The 17398-nt window shown below is 38.3% G+C and overlaps 1 protein-coding gene across 1 annotated transcript in view; it reads right to left on the bottom strand.

Annotated features, from left to right (window-relative positions):
• The window catches only part of LOC139939046 (protein jagged-1b-like), a 50109-nt gene that overhangs the window by 28371 nt on the left and 4340 nt on the right, over positions 1-17398 (bottom strand). The window contains exons 2-7 of the mRNA XM_071934764.1: positions 13718-14032; positions 12410-12464; positions 5787-6041; positions 5371-5431; positions 3760-3890; positions 426-545 (exon numbers count right to left, since the gene is read on the bottom strand). Coding sequence (XP_071790865.1) covers positions 426-545; positions 3760-3890; positions 5371-5431; positions 5787-6041; positions 12410-12464; positions 13718-14032 — 937 coding nt within the window. The remainder of the gene's footprint in view (positions 1-425; positions 546-3759; positions 3891-5370; positions 5432-5786; positions 6042-12409; positions 12465-13717; positions 14033-17398) is intronic.

Genomic DNA, 17398 nt, shown 5'->3' with positions numbered 1-17398 from the left:
TCCCAACAACCACAGTGCTTGAAGGTAAATGTTTCCCAACAACCACAGTGCTTGAAGGTAAATGTTTCCCAACAACCACAGTGCTTGAAGGTAAATGTTTCCCAACAACCACAGTGCTTGAAGGTTAATGTTTCCCAACAACCACAGTGCTTGAAGGTAAATGTTTCCCAACAACCACAGTGCTTGAATGTAAATACTTCCCAACAACCACAGTGCTTAAAGGTAAATGTTTCCCAACAACCACAGTGCTTGAAGGTAAATGTTTTTCAAAATGCAGCAAACTATCCAAGGCTGCTGTACTTCAAGTAAGGTTTTATTGACATTAGTTTTTAGAGTCATTACCAAACGTAAACATCCCCTTTAATATGGTTAAATCCATTTGAGTACAAAAAGAAAAACCAAAAACAAGATGGCTGACTCCTTACCTTGCTCACAGTTCCTTCCATTGAACCCAGGTTGACACTGGCATGTATAATCATTAGGTCCACTGTTTGTACACACTGCACCATTTAAACATGGCTCATGTCTGCCGCAAACATTGTAATCTTAAGAAATGGGAAAATCAAAGGAGAACAGCTTTCAGCATCTTCTCTAAATCAATGTTATATTAATGAGAAAAGACATTTATTCCAGCAAGTGCCAAGCACTGCGCCTGTTCACCGGACCTTACACATTCAACACATTATTTGAACTCCTTAGAAGTATGCAGCACCAGCAACCAATACAGTGTCAGCAACAATTAAGTGGACCAAGATTTATGATACAATAACATAATAACAACTGACATTCAAAACCCCAGTGAAGCACATATCAAACAAGCATTCTTTTCTACTTATCTGAAAAAAAAGAATGAAACAAACTGATCATTTCTCAGAGAAGTTATGCCTGTGTTACTGAACACACTCATGTTTGTAGCTGTCCATGGAATGTTAATGCTTGACTGGATCTAAACATCTGAGTAAGTAGCAAAGGGTACACAAAAGTATTCTGTGGACAGCTTGCAAAATGAATACCTTTATTAAAATAGACAATGATTAGGAATGATCTATTTCTTTCATTTTTTCCTTCTAATAAGCAAATTGCTTGGGTTCCTTCTAATAGGCAGATTGCTTGGGTTCCTTCTAATAAGCAGATTGCTTGGGTTCCTTCTAATAAGCAGATTGCTTGGGTTCCTTCTAATAAGCAGATTGCTTGGGTTCCTTCTAATAAGCAGATTGCTTGGGTTCCTTCTAATAAGCAGATTGCTTGGGTTCCTTCTAATAAGCAGATTGCTTGGGTTCCTTCTAATAAGCAGATTGCTTGGGTTCCTTCTAATAAGCAGATTGCTTGGGTTCCTTCTAATACGCAGATTGCTTGTTCAATATATGCCTTATCGGTACTAAACTGTTGAGTGTCGTTTGTTCATTTTGAAAGACATCACCAATCCTTCTTTACTCAAGAGTCTTTTTGACTCACCCTGTAGGGTGAACAGGTTGCTCATCAACAATCTCTTAATAACCCATCCAAAATACCAAATACTCCTAAAGTGATGAGAATCTATTATATAAGTGTCCCCTTCAAGGGTACAAGTTTGATTTATCAACAATACCAACCCACTCTTAGAGCTCTCTTTCATCAGAGACCCACCAAGTGAGAAGACTGATCTTTGACAATTACCAATAGTGTCCAGTGTCTTTAATCCATAGCTAAATCCCTTTCGGGTACATATTTGTATTTATCAACAATACCAACCCACTCTTAGAGCTCTCTTCTATCATAAACTAATCCTAGTGTAAGAGTTTGTTCAGCCATGATAAAATAATGCCTCAATAATTCAGTCTCATAATTCAGTAACGTCGCGCGTACGTACAGTAAAGAACAATGCATGGGATCGAGGCACGACGCCCCGACAGGTCGAAGGCTGGTGGGGGTTATTAGAGCACGTTGTGGGACAGGGAGAAGGAAGGGGCATGCAGTGTGGTACGTCTGCTGCAATGGGGCGGGGAAACGGCAAAAAATGAAGGGAACATAGTAAAATGGCTGGGAAAATCATATGGAAAGGGGAAAAGAAAAAGGGTCGTGGGACGGGGGAAAAAAAATGGACAGAGAAGAAAAATACACGAAATGGAGAACCACCTGACTGGCGGGACCCACGCGGAACGGGGAAAGTTATGGGCCGGCAAAAAATACAAAGAACAATTCACGGGCAGGATGAGGGGAAGGAGGCACGGGTTACACTTGGGACGGGGACAGGATGAAGAGGCACAAAGTGGTACGTCTGTGGATTGGGGGACGGGGGAACGGCAAACATAAAAAGACGGGGAAAATGAACAGGGCTGGGGTATGGATTGAAAAAAACCAAAAGGAACTATCATGATATGGGACATGGGACAGAAAAAAATTAAACTGAATGGGGGGAATCAAGCCCATGAAACGGGACCCGCGCGAAACTGAAAAAATATGAGTTATGGGCAAACAGTGGCAAGCAAAGAACAATGCCATTGCAGGGCCGATCGTGGGGGGACGGGAGAGGCACGTAAGCTTGGGTTAGATATGGGACGGGATAGGGAAGGGGCACACGGTGGGTCAGGGAGTTGGGAGAAAAAATGAACGGGGCTGGTGAGGGGGGAAAAAGAAAAGGGACTTGGAAACGATACAGGACAGGTAAATAATAAACTGAACAGGAACAAAATCAATGAAGCGGGATATAAACGGGACTGGGAAAGAACCACTATCGGGACCCGCTGGAAACTGGTAAATATGGATGGGATCGACAAATAATGCCGAAACGGAAAAAAGACGGACAAGTATACAATTTCACAAAGCACTAAGATTTGCTTAATTTTGGATGGGTGGTTTGCCACAGTGATTTGTATTGTGACCCTGCCCGGCCACTTTAACCCTCCCCTGTACAAAACGCTACACTTGCAGCATTTTATACGTAGGGCTTTCTAGCGGGCTAGTCCCAATAATGATTCAAACCATGGTTAGTCTTTGTATCAACAAACATTTCTGCCCCTATATGGAGTTCAATAGGAAACACCCAGTGGATCTTGTATCCCTTTCTACGTGGTTACAGTTTTACTAATATTTTGCATTGGATGTTTTTGTCAATTTTTTTAAAAACTTGATTGCACTAATTGGCTTAAACTCAGTTCAGGATGGATCTCTTTCATTTGCTTTTTAACCATTAAAAGGGTGATAAGTTTAATATCTCAGCTCTCCAAAAGTCCTGCGAAAAAAAAACTTATCCAAACTTCAACCCCATGACACTAGCATGAGACCAAATGTCAGAAGTGCTGTATTGTTTAGCATGCCCACTAATATTAACTCAATTTGAATCCTGCAGGTACACACAAACAATAATTTCATTCCATACTGGAATCAGGGCTAATCCATTATTAGTTGATCTTGCTTTTCAAGTCAGCAAGACAATACAATTAAAACAAGCATAGGCCGCCCAGGGAAGGGCAAAAGTATAAAACAACTGTCATCAAGGTCTGATACTTCAACAAAAGCGTTTTCCTCCATGCCCCCAAGGGGAATTTGAAATGCTCCAGTTATGATTTCCTCATAGAGTGCCCTTTTACCAAGGAGAAGATGCCTTGGTGATGCCTTGGTGCCCTTGCCCTTTCAAAAAGGAAGCAAACAGGCCTGCAAATCAGTGCAAATGATGAAATAAAGTAATCCTTTTCCCCTGATGCGATTATGACTCAATTAAACCTTGCCTACGTGACCTAGAGTCTTGTCTCTTGACCATGATACATTGACTATACATACCTTGATCACATAAGATACCACCCCATTCCTGTTGGCAGTTACATTGCCAGGGTGAGTTGCAGCTGCCATGGACGCATCCTGGATAAGGTGAACAGTGGTCACATAGTTCTCCTTGCCAGCCATACCGACACCTGTGACAAATAAATCCAACAGAATTAACTTCTTTTATTCCAATTTGATTGGCATGGATTAGGACTGAGTATTTTCTTCCCAGGTTGTCAGTTCAACATGTGTGCAGTGTATATTTGTGAAGTATTTCAATAAAGACGTCAGTGTATTATGGGTAATAATGAGAGGATCATTTCATCATTTAGCAAGAGGTCATCATTTTATGAGATACTAAACTATGTAGTCAGCAAAAAACACACACCATAAATCCTTAATGCAAAAAAAATAATAAAATAACTGATTTGATTTAGTTTCGCTTGTGATGTTTTGCGAAGGAATGAATCATTATTAAAGTCATCGAAAGTTAAAAAATAAGTATGTAAGAAGATTTTATAAGTATTGGTATCGCTCTTAACTTAACTTTATAAAATGTTGTTAATCATACACCTGTAAACACTTGTAGAATGATGACTTAAAAAAGGACAGAAAAACAATTCTTGCTAAAATAGTTATACAACTTGAAGTTATAGCCACTAAGAAGAAAAGCTTTTCGGCATAATTTTTTTAACAAAAACCTGATCACCTTGGTTACCATAGTATTTTGTTATTAAGAAAATAAATTTCTGCAATCATCTTTTGAATTATTCATATTTCCATAATTCATTTTTTAATTAAAATTAGATAATTATAGCAGTTTCACATGTCACTGTACTGCCAACCTATAACCATTGCCTAAGAATCATCATCAAATATTGACAATATAGAAAACACCAGCATGTGTTAAGGAAACTCATAATGAACGAGACTTCATTTACATATTGCCCTTACGAGACCACTACCAGGCAACCACCCCTATTCAATGTTATCAACATATGGGTAGATTTAGCTGACTAATTGAATATCATTGATGGGGGGGGGGGTGAAGTGGTGTTTGACTGATGGTACATTGTATAGTACACAGCGAGTGCAAATTGGTTTCTGGCTTGGTTCGGTCTTCATAAAATGTTGTTTTATAAAGACCATTGTGTTTAATGTGTTCTTATGTAACATTTGATGACAGCAGTAACCAAACAAGGCCATGGATAGTTGCAGGCAGGTTTTGCAGTAATAAGATGAGATATAAGATTTGATTACTAATGAAGAGGAAAATGTTAACTTGATATTTTTTAGATCCACAAGAACTTCACATGATCCACCACTCTCACACATGTTAAACAGTGCAAAGCACTATTCAAGAACACCATGTGAACAAACACTATACTATTACACCTATTAAATAGTACCTAACTGTACATGTAGCAAATGTGCAAAACACTATTTCAGAACACCATCTGAACAAACACTATACTAACACCTATTAAATAGTACCTAACTTACGAATATAAAATTGAGAAATTGTGTGTTAATGGTAGCTGTTCTGAATTATATTCAAATTAGACCAAACCTAGGGATGGACTCTATTGAGTAAGTTAGGTTGGGGGGGGGGGGTGAGGTTGTACTTACAGACACTCGCCTGGTTCATTGCAGTATCCATGGATGAAATCACAGCCTCGTTCACAAATAGCTTTAACACAGAAAATAAAGACGTTGTGGTTGATACTGTATATAAATTTCAATCTTCTGTTATTTTCTATAGAAGGTTATCGTAATAAATTAAAAGAACCATAAACAAAAGTGTTAAATGTGTACATTAGTGGGTCAAAATAAAACATAAATCAAACAACGATTACAATGACAACAATTTGTTAAAAATGTATGAAAACGTCTTGGGTTCAAATCACAAATAAGTTCCTTTCACTCTCAATTAAAGAACACAAAACGTTACATAAAATGTTGTCATATTTTGTAGTCTTTAATTGAAAGTGAAAGGAAGTCCTTTGTGATTTGAACCCAAGACCTGTAGAACCAAAACCACATACCTGTCTGACAGTTCACCCCAGTCCATCCATGATGACAAACTTTGTCCCCATTCGCATCACAAGAATAGTGTCCAAAGGTGTCATCTCGAGAACGGCAAAACTTGACACACGTTGTGTCAAAAAAGTTTGGATCACACAAGACCCGTATTCTGTATAAGAGTCTGGCATTAGCACCATTGTGTCTCAAAGTTGTCCAGGAAGAAGCTGGGGCGATGATCCCAGAGTGGAAAGAACGCTCGATTAATCCTCTGGATTCTGAAAGTCAAATAGAGAACATTTATTGAAACTCCGACATCAAGACCATTTAAACTTTATTTTATTGTTCAAATAAAACCTTAGCCCTAAACCCTACTGTAGGAACAAACCTAAACCCTCAAAAATCATCCAAATCATTCCGTTGATTTTGAAGATTAGGATTTCTACAATGTTGTTATTGTGCTGCTATCGGCAAATAAAGAACAATGATTAATCATTTTGGGTTGAACAAAGACAATTTCTGTTGTTATTTTATTATTATGCACTTAAAAGTGCATAAGAATAAAACAACAACAATTGTGGGCCTTGAGTAGCTCTAAGGATTCCAAGAAAAGAATAGATTGTTTAATTCACCCGCTTGTTGTACATGTTGAATTTGGCTTTTGGGCTACAGTGGTTGAGTTTCTATTTGAGGTATCTTTGGTGCCATCACAAGAATATTGTCATCTTTTAAATTGTATTATATTTATTTGTCTACACATAGTCACACAGTAAATAACAAATTAAGATTTCTGTACAATGTGGGGGCATTTTACATTTAAAATTACTTATTTGGGGGTTGAACAAAGCAGGTCTTGAAGCAACTGTCTGTAGATTACAATGACAGGGCTATACCAACTGATCTGTCTAGCCCCTTTGTTGGTAGTCTTTATATTTTGACATAAATAGAATCCACCTTAAACTGCCGTGTGGCCAGTTTCACAATGTTTTAGAGGAATTCATTTTGTAGAGTATCCGAATAACTTGGCCGAAAGGCGGCCACAGCACAAGTTCTGAAGATTATGTCAATTAAACATTGAGAAGACACACGTGGCAGATTAAAAACCCTCTCATGGAGATTAACAATGGTACACTGAATTTATAAGTGCCCACTTGTCCCGTGTCAAAATAAAGCCACTTCAGCCCTGTTCATAAACTCCGCTAATTCTACATCACGTTATCAATTATTCAGATAGGATCAATAAGGACATTGCTGCTGCATTGGTCGGGGCAGTCCGCGGTTGCCTAGTGCGTATTATTGACCGAGGTATCCAATATCAAGGTCAATTTGGAACAAAGGGGAACCTAGCTGCCTGTGGTATACCTATTGTACCCCCCCCCCCCCAGCGCTAGCGCTGGTGACTGTCGCTGTGGCTGCTACAGGCGCGTGTTAAAATGACACAAGTCAAGTAAGACTATTGTTACTGTGTCTTAAAGCATTTTACACTCTGTTGAACTGTTTATTTCTTTAGTGCGGTCTGGTTGTATTATTGTATTACAATAAAGCTCTAGCAAGATGATATAGTAAGCTGATATTGCCGACAGGAACTTGGATTCAACAAACTTTCATTCCACAGCTTGAGCAAGATGAAGTTTCCATTTACAAAACTATTGGAGTGCATTGGCTTTCTGTAATTAATCTTATATAGGAGTTAAGGATAAGGGGCCTTAATAGTTCAGAGTAAATGCCAATATTTGCAACAGAAAACTTAAATTAAAAAACTTGTATACTCTTCAACCAACAATAAATGTATTTACTAGTCTTTCTTATACAAAATCTTTATCAAATAGATATCTACAAAAACTTGTATCAGCCGTTTTGGTTGAATGCTACCTTACCAAATAATTTCTTTAAAGATTTGTTTGTATAAATTGTTGGCTAATTGGTTTCTAAGACTATGCTTATTTTCATTGTGGCATGCAGTGACAACAATTTTCCACTGAAAGATTCAACACATAATGTTGATTGTTTGCTAGAAAATCAAAGATTTTACTTCCAATGATCCTAGTATTAAAATGGGGAATTTATAGTCGGTGTTTGAAAGAGAAAATATTAATTATAATCCTCTAGTTTCTACTAAACATGACTATTACTTAGCAACTACACATAAGAGTTTTAAAACAACTTCCAATACTGTAAAATTTATATCAACATTGGGTTTGAAACCCCCCCCCCACCCTCACCCCCCCCCCCCCCCGCCCCATAAAAAAAATAAATAAAAAAAAACACCATTTTTGGTTTACTCTTAAATCATAGTGTAATAATACTTGTTATCCCTGAAACAATTGTTACATCAGTTAAAACATACCAAGTCTTGTTATTAATGGTGGTACGTGTTGGTACAATAATATGTTTGCATTAACCTTTCTAATTTTTGCCTGTAGCGTTAAGCTACGCATGCAGTTTAAGACTAGTTTCCCACATGATCTGTGTTGTTCATCAGTAAACATTGCAGACAACTATCGAACGACCCGAACCAATTGACGAGGTCATCCAAGCTGAAGATCTGACTCAATTTGAACAAATGTTGGGCACAATGGCAGAGCTACCTGGGTGAGTACTCTTAGGACTAGTTTGCTTGAGAGTTGTGCAAACAATCACACAGTGACGGCTGCAGAAACAGCTGCGACAATCAACATTTTTTTATCAGTAAAAAAGGAAATCCAAAGTAAAAAATCCAAAAGCAAACCTGAAAACATAAAACCTACTTTAGTTCAGCTGTAAATTCTATTACTTTTATATATTTTTCATGACAATCACTGCACCATCTGCGATAATCCCAATGCTCACCCTATGGCAGCATGATTGTGACCTCTTTTCACTGCTTAAACCCTGCTAATCTTCAAATCTCACACATCAAGCAATATAGCCCATAGTGTAAAGCATGTCATTTGTACCTCTAAATCCTTCGTTTTGACACCAATGCAAGTTCCACTATGAAAACAATGATCCTTTTTTTTCTACTAACACAGAAATATCAGTCGTAAATTGAAACAGGGGATGAAATTTGAACCTGTTCAAAGCAGGACAAGTGCTCTCCAGTCCGCGCCAGTCGGGGCATGGTCGGGGGAGAACAAGCCAACCCGTTGTATCTTTTGTTTCTGACACAAGCCGAGCAAACGAGAGTCCAACCCATGGGTCAGGTACACTCGTAAATTATTTCAGAAAGGAAGAATGAAAAAAGTGTGGGAATTTAAGAGTTTGTTGCAGCCCTTTGGAAACAGCTGCTAAGATTCCAGGGAATGTGTCCAGTGCCAGATAATACAGACATTTTACAGTAGTTGGGGAATTGGCTCTGATACAGCGGTCATAAACTATCACTTTCATCTTCTTCTTTTCACTCCTCACAAAGAAGTTTGGATAATGATCCACTTAAAGATGCAGTAAGAATTTATAAATCACTCAGCGGGGGAATTTCAAGCCAAGAGATTCAAGAATTTATGGTGGATTGACTGGAGGCGATTCCAGTATTTACTGGTCATGACTTATTAGAGATAATAGAGCTGTACTTCTTGGCATCATAAATGTCTCACTGAAAGTACTTCTTCAAGCTGATGAACAGTAAACTCACATGCATGAATCAAAAAGTGAACTTTCATCGTTAATAAAACCACAAATGCCTGTTTAAATGGCATATAACGTTTAATAGAACCTTAAATTTAATACTTGACATGTTTCAAAGGCAGTGAGTTGAATGACAATGATTTGTTTTAATTGAACTAAGTTGTCAAAGTTGAAATGATAGCAGGCTCTCTTCCTAATTTTGTCAAGAATGAATGGACACTAATAATACAAAAAACAATATAGTATGTTTAAAAAGTGATATTACTTGTAAGTTAAGTTTCACAGATGCATTTTTGTTTCCTATATATTAATTCTCAGCCCGATTTCATCAAGTTGTTGAGCACAAACATACTAAGCACAATTAGTTCTTGCTAAGCAGAAACAGTTAACCAGCCAAAATATTATGTTATGTAAATTGTTTGTGACTGGTTAACTGCAAGTTTTTGCTGAGCATTAACATTTACTAAGCATCAGTTTACGCTAAAATGCCTGTCTTTAAAGGCAATTTTTACAGGCAAGATGGAGGCAACCAACTGAAGTGCTTACAAAAGGAAACTCTTTTAAGGTTTTGAACCCTCTTTTTTGTAGCACAGAACCAGGAGTAATGTGACTGCTTCTTCTTCTTCCAGACTCCGCCTGTAAGTTGCCTAATATTTCATGGCCTTGCTTAAAGTACCATGAACTTTGCCATGTCATTGGTAATACATCCTATCCAAACACTGTATCTTGCAAATTTAGACCAAGCCATAAAAAATAACAATACTGTATAAAATTGCAAATAAAAAAATTGTATAGTTGAGTTTGGAGCCTGGGTATTTTATTGTCACTCAGACATCATAGTGTGAAAAGGTTAATCAAGTTTTTGTTAAAGCAATGAGCCGTGGGAAATGGGTTTTTTTTATGAGTGAGTGAGTCATTGAATTAGGCACTCTATTTGGGAAACGACCCTAGGGCTGACTTCACAGCAGGCCGTACTTTGCACCCCTGAAGGTACCGGGTACCTTGCTTACCTAAATGTACTTGGTACCTTGCTTCCATAAAGGTACCGGGTATACCTTGCTCCCATAGAGGTACCTTGCTCCCATAAAGGTATTGGGTACCTTGCACCCCTGAAGGTACCGGGTACCTTGCTCCCCTAAAGGAACCGGGTATACCTTGCTCCCATAGAGGTACCTTGCACCCCTGAAGGTACCGGGTACCTTGCTTCCCTAAATGTACTTGGTACCTTGCTCCAATAAAGGTACCGGGTATACCTTGCTCCCATAGAGGTATTGGGTACCTTGCACCCCTGAAGGTACCGGGTACCTTGCTCCCCTAAAGGAACCGGGTATACCTTGCTCCCATAGAGGTACCTTGCACCCCTGAAGGTACCGGGTACCTTGCTCCCCTAAAGGTACCGGGTATACCTTGCTCCCATAGAGGTACCTTGCTCCCATAAAGGTATTGGGTACCTTGCACCCCTGAAGGTACCGGGTACCTTGCTTACCTAAATGTACTTGGTACCTTGCTTCCATAAAGGTACCGGGTATACCTTGCTCCCATAGAGGTACCTTGCTCCCATAAAGGTATTGGGTACCTTGCACCCCTGAAGGTACCGGGTACCTTGCTCCCCTAAAGGAACCGGGTATACCTTGCTCCCATAGAGGTACCTTGCACCCCTGAAGGTACCGGGTACCTTGCTTCCCTAAATGTACTTGGTACCTTGCTCCAATAAAGGTACCGGGTATACCTTGCTCCCATAAAGGTATTGGGTACCTTGCACCCCTGAAGGTACCGGGTACCTTGCTTCCCTAAATGTACTTGGTACCTTGCTTCCATAAAGGTACCGGGTATACCTTGCTCCCATAGAGGTACCTTGCTCCCATAAAGGTATTGGGTACCTTGCACCCCTGAAGGTACCGGGTACCTTGCTTCCCTAAATGTACTTGGTACCTTGCTTCCATAAAGGTACCGGGTATACCTTGCTCCCATAGAGGTACCTTGCTCCCATAAAGGTATTGGGTACCTTGCACCCCTGAAGGTACCGGGTACCTTGCTTACCTAAATGTACTTGGTACCTTGCTCCCATCAAGGTACCGGTATACCTCACTCCCAAAGAGGTACCTTGCTCCCCTGACTGAAGGTACCGGGTACCTTGCACCCCTGAAGGTACCGGGTACCTTGCTTCCCTAAATGTACTTGATACCTTGCTCCCATAAAGGTACCGGGTATACCTTGCTCCCATAGAGGTACCTTGCTCCCCTAAAGGTACCTTGCTCCCATAAAGTTACTGGGTACATTGCTCCCCTTGAGGTACATTGCTCCCCTTGAGGTACCTTGCTGCCATAAAGGTACCAGGTACATTGCTCCCCTTGAGGTACCTTGCTGCCATAAAGGTACCAGGTACATTGCTCCCCTTAAAGTACCTTACTGCCATAAAGGTACCGGGTACATTGCTCCCCTGGGTACCTTGCTGCCATAAAGGTACCGGGTACATTGCTCCCCTTAAAGTACCTTACTGCCATAAAGGTACCGGGTACATTGCTCCCCTGGGTACCTTGCTGCCATAAAGGTACCGGGTACATTGCTCCCCTTAAGGTACCTTGCTGCCATAAAGGTACTGGGTACATTGCTCCCCTTAAGGTACATTGCTCCCCTTAAGGTACCTTGCTCCCATAAAGGTACCGGGTAAATTGCTCCCCTTAAGGTACCTTGCTGCCATAAAGGTACCGGGTACATTGCTCCCCTTAAGGTACCTTGCTGCCATAAAGGTACCGGGTACATTGCTCCCTCTAAGGTACCTTGCTCCCATAAAGGTACCGGGTACATTGCTCCCCTTAAGGTACCTTGCTGCCATAAAGGTACCGGGTACATTGCTCCCCTGAAGGTACCTCTTCAAACTTGATAGAAATATGGGGTTTTACAGGCTATCACAGTCAATAGTTTGGGTGGCTTGCTGTGTAGCCATCATGTTGTTGGATTTTGTAAGAGGTCTTGGACATTTAGTAAATGATCTTTTAGCTTTCTTTATTATTAAAAGAGGTTTTTTTTACAATGTACTTACCCGAGGCATCCAAGTATTGTTTGTCAAAGGCAGATAAGATCAGCGTAAATGTTTGCTGTAAAGGATAACATCAATACACAAAAGTCAAACTAGATGAAGAACCTAAGATTTCTTAATTCATAACAGTTCATTAAATATTTGAAATTAAGTCCAAATGCATAGGCCCTAAGGCTTTAATTTCAAACGATCACCACTAGCCATTGATTTCTACTCACAGGTCTTTTATCTTAAAACTTTCACTGGCCCAGAACTATTTCAAAATAGATCAACTTTAAAGAAGTTTCAAAATGTTTGGAAAACACCAGATACAAGAGCTTTTTTAGTTTTTAGGGTAATTGGCTTGATTTTAACATTATTTGACGTTGGCCAGTGTATAATGAAGTTAATAAAGGTTTTTTGCATACTACATGTTTAGCTGTTAGTACAACTGTTGTTAAAAGTTACATATTTATTGTCAAGAAGATTAAATTGATGTCCATCTTCTGGAAATAATGTTGTCCAAGTTTACTGAACATTCAAAATATGAGTTAACCTGAACTGAAGTACTAAAAAAAATTAAATGCAAATGTTAAATAACAGAGGGTATTTAAATGGTGCCAAGACATCCCTTTGGTGGAAACTGCTATACTAAATAAATGAAGATTGTCATGAAATACAATTCTCTTCATTGAATTTGAGCAAATTATGTTCTGAATTTCTTTGAAAGTGTGAACTCTGTGCTAACGTAGCTTCTGAAATTCTTAGCACTAAACTCAAACTCTATCATAAAATATGTCAAAGTTTGAAGAAGGGATAACTGCAATAAGTAGAAGTAACCTCTGTACCGCAACAGTCAATTCCCATATTTGTAACACCAGATCAAATAAAGAAATCATCTGATAAATGGTTCATTTGTGTTTTGGTTGATTCATTTAAATGAAACCTGGATCATGGCCAAATACAGTGAGGAGGATTGGATACTCTTAGGAATGAAAAGAATGTTCAATTGCTGTCAAATGGAATAACTTAAGGCAACAGTACATTCATTGTTTAATCAGTCAAATACAACCAGGCAACCTTTTTATATTATAAGCCTACATTTCAGAGAAATTAGATTGCAAAAGGAGTAATTTAAAGTCAATTTTAGGTTAATTATTTGTTTCGAAGTACATTGCACATAATTAATGTCAAGGTTGTTAACAAGGTCAGATTGACTGTTGTTTGTATTTATTGCCAAACCAGTAATACAATCTCTAAAACATTCATGACAAAAAATAATTGGATATGTTAGGGGAGAGGGGAATAAATACAGCAAAAGTGAAAACTTACCACCCATCCAAATTCAAAAGGGAATATCATAGTTGCATTTCTATTCTCAACTCTACCACTCCCATCCAAAGGCAGTTCAAAGGAACTGTTTCCTAAGACAGGGGTGTCGCTGATCCCAAATGTACATGAGCCTTCGGGTGTGGCCCTAGACTGGTATTGTCTTAAACATCCAACAAAGAGGGTGTGGCAGGCACCGGTACAGCCTGCGTCTGATCGGGATCCATGGCAACAATCACCATCAGCTAGTTCACCAGAATCATTGTCAATCGACAAAATCACAACTTCCATATATCCAGAGGCCTGGACTAGCTGCACCTGCAAAAGCAAAAATCAATAATCAAATGTCTTGTTTGTTATCTTAAAGTCCAGAAGATAATAGTGGCTTCTTATATATACACTCATATCAGTCACTCAGTGACCCTCAAGGCGCTTCAATATTCATTTTTTTTTCCTGCAAGGCATGTGGGACTATATTTGAATTATGAGATAAACAATCTTTGTCTATTGAATCGATCAAAAAGCGAGGTTGCAAAATTATTTTAGGCAGAGAATATAGCAACTATGCTGATGCCCTTTCTACTTGTTACTTACAAACTATATGTCCCACAGAAGAGATGAATTGTGCCTTAAATTTGCCTAAATTTGCCATTTGTTTTTTTTTCTAAACTTTTTAATAATTGGTTCAAAATTAACCCCAAATCTCATTCTATGTCACTCAGAAATACACACAAATTTTATGAACCCAATTGCAAAGTTTTTAGGCACAACAAAAGTGCAATCCCCCACCTCACTCATATTTCAAAGGAACACGTTGCCTTGGATCGTTCGAGTTGATCTTTGAACTTTTAAAATATCTTTCTAACCATGCATTTTATAACAAACAGTTTCAAACGCTTTTCAAAGACCAACTCGACCAATCCAAGGCAACATGTTCCTTTAAATGGAGCCTAGCTGATTTTAACTTTTATCATTCACACATTTGGCTGGTCCATTTTCATAAAATTGCTCTCGGCCTGTCACTTGTTGTAATTTTTGTTGTAACTTTGAATAATTACTTGGGTTTTTTATCGTAGGTCCTTTGTGGCCTTTATGACTTTATATATCCATATTTGTAATATTGTTTTTAACATATTTATTGTAATGTTTGTAATTCAAATACAATTTGGCGTTTTGCTTGTGATTTTCAACAAAGTTGTCTCTGAGTATATGATATATTTTCAATATTTTGTAAATTTGACATTTATTTCACAAGTTAAGTATTAAAAAAACTGCTATTAGAAAATGAGCATACATCCTCCACAAGGGCCACACAATGAAATAATGATGATGATGTGTATTTATTAAGCGATCAGAGACAACAAGATAAGAAAATTGAAGCAAATACCAAAGCATGATAGTGAATTAATCATCATAATCAGTAACAATCACAAAATATGTCCTATATTTTCATTCTCTTGCTTCGCTGTTCTTTTGCTAGGATTAAACCACACTCCGTATCATAATTTTTGTATAGGATTCAAGATTGTAACATCCCATAAAAATTACCAGCAAGTTTTATGTTACTTATGAAAAGTAACATTTTACAAATGAAAAGTACATTGGAGCATTTTTCAATCGATAATGTTTGTTTTGCAGCCAAGGCCTCCACTCCCTGATGTGAATCCGTTTATCACTACTTGTTAAACCGTTTCTCATCATAGAATCCATTCATTCTCTAATCATGTCAATCTAAGGCTAAGACCATCAGTACACAATCAGCCTCTACTGGTATGTACTACAAGCTTAGCATCTATAGGTATGTACTACAAGCTTAGCATCTATAGGTATGTACTACAAGCTTAGCATCTATAGGTATGTACTACAAGCTTAGCATCTAGTACTACACGCTTACTCAGGCTCCTTTTAAACCAGGGCAATACAGAGGAAACAATACTGTCACGTAAACCCTCAATGTTTCTCCAGTTTAGTGATTCACAATACAAACTATGAATTCAATCAGAATGTTCAATTCAAAGCTGATTGCTAAGATCAAGGAATCATAAAGAAACACAAACTTTTTCTTCATTTGCTCAACTGCTTTTTTTTTTTTTTTTGTTACAGCAAGCGACAGGTAGGCGTGGGAAAGACTCTTAAAAAAGGTAGCTACATGTTTACACAAAACTCATCACAAAGAGCTTAATTGAATTGAGAACCAAATGAAAGATTCACCTTATCTTGTGTAAAGAAACAACAACCATAGTCTTCTAGGCTCTAAATGTTCATGTAGGGTCTCCTTTTAGGTAGCCAGTTTGCTATTAACGCTTGATTGAGTTCTTTTGATATACTGCTGTAACTGTTCTGCCTGTCAGACCTTTACTTCAAAGAGGCAACGAAAGCGATTGCCTCCATGCCCACTGGTCGTCACCTTGGTGCCCTTAAAATGTTCCAGTAAAAATTAAGTTTTTTCTTATAGAGTGCCCTTATTACCAAAGAGAAAATGACTTGTTGCCCTTGCCCTTTCAGAAACGAAGCATAAAGGCCTGGCTTGTATACAGACTAAAAACTGAAAAACTAACACATCAAATAGCCAACAATTCTCTCCAAGTGGTCTGCCTTTAGCCTACTTCATTCTAAAAGCATTCCTGTAATATGGCCTACGGGAAAATAGCTGTCCAGTGAAATGTCAAGCTACCTTTGTATTGTATTCTTGCGTGCTTTTTATTGTGTATTTCGGGCCGCCAGGGAGAATAGTTAATTGAAAACTGATGGGGTTACCCTGGCTAAATAAAACCAAATAACTAAATCAATCAAACCAACTGTTTCCTGGTGGCTAGTCAAACTCTACCACACTCACAGTGAACTTTAGCATGAAGGGAGCACTTTAAAACAGTTACAAATTTCATATTTACACAATAATAATTTGATACTATTTTCAATATTCCTTAATTCTTATATTCTAAGATGATGTTATTTCAGGTAAAAAAATCTTTACAGTGGTTGAGACACGACTCAGTAAGCTTTCAATAACAAATTCAATTTAATTTGATGATAAAACAATTATCTGGACCATCCTTTTCCTTCAATAGTACAACACAAATTTAATATTAACTGTTTCCTTGAGTTAGGACACTCCAGTCAGTTTACACAGATTATCAAATTAAATTGTATTAGAGCTATTACAGCCCTTGTTTGATATCAGTACATGATATAATATGTTTGCTGGAGTCTGTTCAAACTTTAATCTAGAGAAATCCCCCTAGTTTGGAATGGACACAGTGAAGTGATATGCAACCACCTGACAACAGGTCATCAAGAAGTCACTAAGTAAGCAGTAACCAGCTATTGTGTAACAACTAGGTGTCATAGACTCTTTTGTTGTTTGTTCACCATGTGACATACTTATAGGCCAGACCGTGGGAACACTCTGACCAGATCCTCTTCACTTAGTCAGTACAATAGCTGTTCTTTAGTGCAGGTAATCCCCTAAGCACAAACACACATACCTGGCCTACATAATGTTGTCTATTCACTCACAGAGGAAGAACAAACTTTTGACTTGTTGACTGTTTAGCGCTAACTGAATCTCTCCGAAGGTCTCAAATTTTAATATGTCATTTGTTTTTGCTACGTCAATACACTGTCACTTTCCCTATGCCCTCTGATCATTTTTAACTATGCTCAATCTCAATCAGTCTTTGGTTC

This window comes from Asterias amurensis, chromosome 1, assembly GCF_032118995.1.
Source record: "Asterias amurensis chromosome 1, ASM3211899v1".
In the NCBI taxonomy this organism is placed as follows: Eukaryota; Metazoa; Echinodermata; class Asteroidea; order Forcipulatida; family Asteriidae; genus Asterias; species Asterias amurensis.
The sequence above is the reverse complement of the archived record's forward strand: the minus strand, read 5'-3'. Positions and strand labels throughout refer to the sequence as shown.